The 6,496-nt window shown below is 47.1% G+C and overlaps 1 protein-coding gene across 1 annotated transcript; it reads right to left on the reverse strand.

Annotated features, from left to right (window-relative positions):
- Positions 1–710: 710 nt before the first annotated feature.
- Positions 711–1,597, reverse strand: LOC119312562 (NDR1/HIN1-like protein 1). Its single transcript, XM_037588291.1, has one exon. The coding sequence runs from the start codon at positions 1,473–1,475 to the stop codon at positions 831–833; it is 645 nt and encodes a 214-aa protein (XP_037444188.1). The 5' UTR covers positions 1,476–1,597; the 3' UTR covers positions 711–830.
- Positions 1,598–6,496: the final 4,899 nt, after the last annotated feature.

The raw sequence follows: 6,496 nt of genomic DNA on the forward strand, positions 1-6,496 counted from the left end.
CACACTAACTGACAAACTGTTGTCAGTTTTGGCCCATGAGCACGTTCTGTTATAGACGTAAATTGTAGCATTGTCTAAAAAAACGTAAAGAGTAACAAACCTTTGCAAATTTGTGTTGTTTAATTAAAGAATATTCACCTAAAAATATTCAAGAATATAAGGTTGTGTATCCTCTTCAGACGACGAGCATGATTTTTGTTAGGTGGTTCGCAGCGGACACGTTAATTGAAGGTCACTGGTTTGAAACCTAAGCGCACCTTTTTTCTGTTCAATTATTATTTTTGCTGCTGACAGCTAGGACCCGCCTCTCAGGGTCTTTTTGGTGAAAAAAGTATAAAAGACAAGGGGGTTTCTAGGAAAAAGGAAAAAAACCACACGCCTTGTCTTCATTACTTGGTCACAGACAACGGGTCCTACGCCATGCTGGCAGGCCTCGTCAGTGTTGCGGACGTATACAAACATGATTAGCACCGTATTTGCACGTCCGAACCAAGTTTTTGCACCACCTCAATGTATGCCACAAGTTCTAGCACTAAAGTGACCGTTTAAAAATTGAATTAAATTCTATTCTCCCGATACATGAGACATAAGATGAAGATTAAACCATTCGGGAGAATTTATATGTGCTGCACCATTTACATTTTAAACGTTCGGAAGAACTTATATATGCCCGTTCTTAACGACACATAGATAGATCAAATGATGCGACGGCAAAGAAATACAAATTGCAATTGTTAATGCCAAAATTGAAGTACATTTTATTCTCCCCGTTACACGACTACACGAGACATAAGCATAAAATTAAACCGCTACTTAGTACGTAATTTCCTTCAGGTGCCGACGGTGCACCCTGTGGGCTGCGTGAACTTCAGCGACGCGACGGCTCGGCCGGCGGTGCCGTTGGGGCCACCAGCGCCGGGCGGGACACCGCCGGGGCCGGCGGCAAGCACGGCAGGGCAGCTGACGAAGAGGTGGTAGCTGCCGGAGACCCAGCTGCCGACCTTCCACCGGACGCGGCCGTCGACCTTGACCTGCAGCGCCACGTACCCGGCGGCGATGTCCTGCTTCATGGCGTCGGCGACGAACCCGGCCACCGGCACGGACTCACCGGACAGCACGGGGGACCAGATGGTGACGTCCCGGTGGCCCTGGTACGCGGGCGGCAAGGACACCGGCACGGTCACGGGCTCGTCGCGGTAGGTGACGAAGACGTCGAGGCGCCGGTAGAGCACGCCGACGCGGTCGTTGGGGTTGCGGGAGGCGAGCGTGACCTGAGCGGTGGCGGACAGGGACGGGTCCCCGAGGCTGACGGAGCGGAGCTGCAGGTCCTGCAGGTAGAAGGAGGGCTTGGCGGGGCGGAGCGCGAGGTAGACGACGAGCGCGGTGACCGCGACGGCGACGACCAGGAACAGGAGGCACGCCGCGAGGCCGCCGCAGCAGCGCCGCAGGTGGTGCTCGTGCCTGTCCTTGCTCATGGCTCCGCTCCGCTCCCTGTACTGTGCTTGGCACGTCTGTGTGGTGGGTGTGTGGCTTAGCTAGTGGAGTGGAGTAGCTCCCTTCACTGAGTGAGTGAGTGATCGGGCGCTTCGAAATCAAGCAACGGTAGGTACGAGCCAACGATTACAGTGCATCTGGGTTGGATCTTGGGACAGGGAGGAGGCCCAGGGAAAGCAACGTCTCAACCGAAGAAGATTCTTCTGCCACCTCGATCGGCGCGTACCTCCGTTGGGGTCTTGCGGCATGCGCTTTGAGATTCGTGTTTTTTGTTTGACCATGTGCTGGTGAGCCTTGTACGATTGTAGTCTCAATTATACAGATACAAAGCTGTAGAACCCAATCAGATGCAAGACACACACGCCACGCCCACCACAACCCAAGCATCTGCGCCTGCCTACAATCTATACACACGCGACACGTCTTGAGAAATTTTCGAAACCAACCAGCTCCGTGAACTGCGGGTACGTCGTCCTTTCTGTGGCCTGTAGACGTGTGAGATACCTGAAAACACGAAAAAAGTATACCCAGGTCAAACACTCATGTTGATCCTAGGGATAGTGTAATGAGCCTTTTATGTTTTGATTGATGGATCCTGGGGTAGTTTTTCAGATCGACCAGATGACCCGGTATACACAAGTACCCGATTTGAATTGATGGTCGTTTGCTGAGCAAGTTTGTTTTAATTGTGATGTGGGGGGCAATCTTTTTCAAACCGATGGTGCTCTAAAATAATTAAATTAATGGTCGTTATTCGGGATGCTCCATAAGAGCGTCTCTAGCAGATGCCCTAATACTAAAAGTGTCAACTCTATTCTCTATCGTACCCTATGTATACCTGCACCTGCATCACCCGGTGCCACCCCCGTGGTAGGTAGACCCTGAGTGTTGCCGCGTCCAGCAGGGGGGTCACTGTCCGCTGCTTCCCCGTGGAAGCAACGGGGACTAGAGAAGGAGCGGTCCGATCGGAGAGCTCTATGAGGTCGAGGAAGAGGCGTCGAGTCTTTTTCGTCGGAACCAAAGCCAAAGCGGGACGTGGTGGCCATGGAAACGGAGGTGAGGTGTTGGACGAAATGTGTGCGGGCCAGGCGGGCCACCTCATGTTGCTGCCATCGCAAAAGAGCTAGAGCAGAGTAGATCAAAGGGAAGTCAGAGGAAGACGCTAAGCGGCCACGGTGGAGGAGCGAGAACATAGGAGGTTGCTAGAGATTTTCGGTGATGCGAGACCATCAAAAAAAGGGATTCCGGTGCCGATGAGGGTCGCCGGAGCTGTGGGGACGGTGGACGGTTTCATTTTCTTAGTCATCAGGGCGGTGGACGGCAGGCGATGCAGATTCTGGCGACAGCGGTTGCGACGAATGGGATGGACCAAATTTGAGGAGAAAAATTGCGAATGGAGTAAAAGAAGGATCCCCAAACGAAACTTTTTCTTCTTAAATATGACTTTGAGATGTTCTAAGCTTTTAAAACATGCTTCCTTGTTTCTCAAATGTGTGTGCGTGTGCACATGTACGTGTGTGTTTCCTTGCAGCTAGAGGCTATTCATTGACTTGGCATACAAAGCTTGGTTTGCTCCAAAAGGAAACATCCTCGTTTTATAGGTCTACCTTTGAAGGGGATTGGCGTGCGGGCCGTCGGAGGCTCGTATGGCATATCATCGTCGGCCGGCGCCAAGTGCATGAACCTCCTTGTTTACTCCTGATGGCGATCGGATGCCGCGTCGTCCTCTATGTTTCTTCTTCATCTAGATGAGAGGAGACATGCGAGGCTTCTTGGCAGGCGCTCGTGTTGGCCGAGCACACTGGTGCAACTCCAAGGTTATTAGGCCTGAGCCCCCGAGTCTGTTGATGTCGTAAGAAGACTTCTTCTGTGTTTCAGTGTTTGGGTCTGTGACGGTGTCCAAATGAATGTGTACATGTGTGATTGTTTCCTAGGTAGGCATAGTGGCGTAGTTGGCGCATCCAAAGTTGAAGATAAACAGGGAGAGTAACATATGTACTGTATGTATCATGGTTAATTTGAGAATTGAAGAAATGGATCGTTTTGGCTATTTACTTTCCCGTCATTTTTTTGGGGGTAATTAGTACTGCTTCCTTTGACTTGTCTCTCACTGGATCTATCTTCGCAAGCTCAATCTTCTTGGTTGGGTCGGGCGACATTGGTCTCATTTTAAAGGTTTTGACGCAAGGAGTTCAAATATATAAAAAATTAAAAAACAAATATATGGTTAAAAGATATGAATGTTTAATTAGCTAAGATGAAAGAAATAGTTGAATTTATTGTGTGAGAGAAAAGAGAGAGAGAGAGAGAGTGTGTGTGTGGGTCTGACACATTACTGTCAATCTTGCATGTGAAGTATAGTGGTGGGCCAACTGATACCAAATATTTTATAAACATGGAACACTTTTTATACAACACATAAATTAATATACGATGTGTGGTGTTACTAGCTGATTGGGCGAGCCGTTGCCAGTAGGTAGCGTCACCGCACAATTTTCCAATTTGGTGTTGTAGATGATGGGGCTCGGCGCTTCGGGCTGCAACATGCATTTTCCATTTCAGAAGGTTTGTTGCATTGTAGATGATGTTGAATGTAGTCATTCATGCCAGAGATGAAGCTTTCCATAGTAGGCATTGGGCAATCCCAGATTGTCTCTTCTCGCTAAATTCATAGCTGCTTCAAATCAATGAATGCAGATGGAGACAATGGTTAATTGAGTCAAGGCATGAAAGGTTCTAATCGTGTAGGTGGAGAACAATCTTACCAGCGGAAAATCTCATAGGCATCACTGACATACACGATCAGCAACAGGTGAGAAAATGTCATCCCAAATGGAAAAAAAAACTAATAATCCAAATAGATGAGGGGATACAAGACACTTCCACTTCAACCAAGAACCCTGTCTACAGTAGTAGTATATAAAAGGGGAGTACCTAGAACTCATCTAGATGAGATATAATTCGGTCTCATTCACTTTAAAAACAAGAACAGATACAACCCACATCAGCATACACGCATCTTATATCATCACATCCAATGGCTATAAAAGGTGAATGAGACCAAACTATATCTCATCTAGATGAGTTCTAGCAAAACTGATATAAAAGTTACGAGTTGGTGAAATCCAGACGATCCCCGCCATCCAAGGACTCGTAAATTTATAGAAAAGGTAAAAATGATGACACATGTGCTTAGACATGCAACCTGACTTCCTGAAATATCAGCAACCGACAGACAACATAGCGCATGGCCATACGGTTTCCTCTAATCGACTTTACTGAGTTTGAACATGTTTTTTCTTCAGTTGTGGGGAGTTAGTTCGTTCTTCTTGTTTGGTAGATTCTTCCACTTGCCCACGAAAAACTTGACCAATAGATGGACATAAGCATCACCGTCTCGGTATATGATTTCACTAAGTCTGAGGTTCTTGCACTTGAAATGAACCAGGTCCTTACAATATGACTGGTGGCGTTCCATCGCCTCCTTTGTAGGATGGAAGTCCGGGACCTGTTGAACAACACAAAGCAATCAATATTACAGAATGTATTGAGTTATGGTAATAGTTCATGAAAAAAGTAGCAGGAGCACCTTGCAATATCGCAAAGTGAGCTTCTGCAGGTTAGGCGAGTCGTGTAGGTATTGACGCAACCCGAGGAAGTCATCGCTAATAAGACACTCGTCCAGGAACAAGGTTCTCAGGTTCTCAAACTTAAATACTGGAAGATACTCATGAATCTCATAGAGAAACAGCTGAAACCCAGATAGACTGTCATGTTGTTCCGTAAAAGGCCTAATATAAATGAGATGCAAAACTGAATAAAAGGGGGTATCAAGAAGATATACCGTGACCGCAAAATGCAATAGGTGCAAGGTTGTCACATTAGAGAGCGCGCCAAGGATATCCAATTGGTGCTTCTCCTCCTCTTCATTTCAAATCCAGTAAAGATGAATCGACGCATCAACAAGGGACCGCATGGTATGTGGTTCAGTCGGATCAACAATGCGATCAAGCTCCTTGCCAAGGCGGAGAGAAACAAGAGCAGGAGCCTCTATAATCAACGCAAAGATCTCATCATCATACGTCGTGTACTGCCCATCGACGACCAATTTCTTCAGCGAGGAGGAGACGATCTTGACATTGCTGGTGGCCAAGAAGCTGCATTTTTTCAGTTGCACATCTTCGAGACCAGGCAAGCTGCCAGGACCGGATTTTTGGGGTACTAATTTTCCCAAAAAGCGGCCCTTGTGCTCACCAGCCCCAGGATTACTGTTAGCTGATGAGGCACCAACTTGATACAGAAACTCCAAGCAAAAATACAAGATATGTAGTACAAGACCATTCTGGTCTTATGAGTACAACAAATGGTTTCTAGTGGCTGATGGCGAAAGCGGTTTGTGGTCTCTCAGTGTCTATGGGACTCCATTTCCCACAGGAACAGCTGACCTGGATAACTTCCATCTTCGTGAGACTGCTGTCACCCGTGCGTAAGTTCCGGGGCTGCCAGTGCAACGCTCCTCTCCACGCAAGAAATCTGGCCAAGACAATAGCCAGGGACAAGTCAGTGAGTACTTTTGAATGTACTCGCAAACATTATGAACACGGGTATAATATAACAAATGATAGTCATGCTCTGAAATATTCTATGATCACAACGTCAGTCACAAAATAAAATCCATGATGCACGCAAACCAGTTATTCACATAACACACGAATAATGCAATTAGAGAGTAGAAATAGAATGCCTCAGTCGGGCGTCTGAGCGACACTACAGAAATGGCTCATAAGTGAAATAAGTAACAAACGTGCCGCAGTCGGGCGTCTGTGCGACGCTACATAAAGGGCTTATAAAATAAATCAATAACAAACATGCCACAGTCGGGCGTCTGTGCGACACCACATAAAGGGTTTATAAAGTAAATCGATAACAAACATGCCACAGTCGGGCGTCTTAGCGACACCACATAAAGGGCTTATAACATAATAATTACAACGAATATCCA

This window comes from Triticum dicoccoides, chromosome 5B, assembly GCF_002162155.2.
Source record: "Triticum dicoccoides isolate Atlit2015 ecotype Zavitan chromosome 5B, WEW_v2.0, whole genome shotgun sequence".
In the NCBI taxonomy this organism is placed as follows: Eukaryota; Viridiplantae; Streptophyta; class Magnoliopsida; order Poales; family Poaceae; genus Triticum; species Triticum dicoccoides.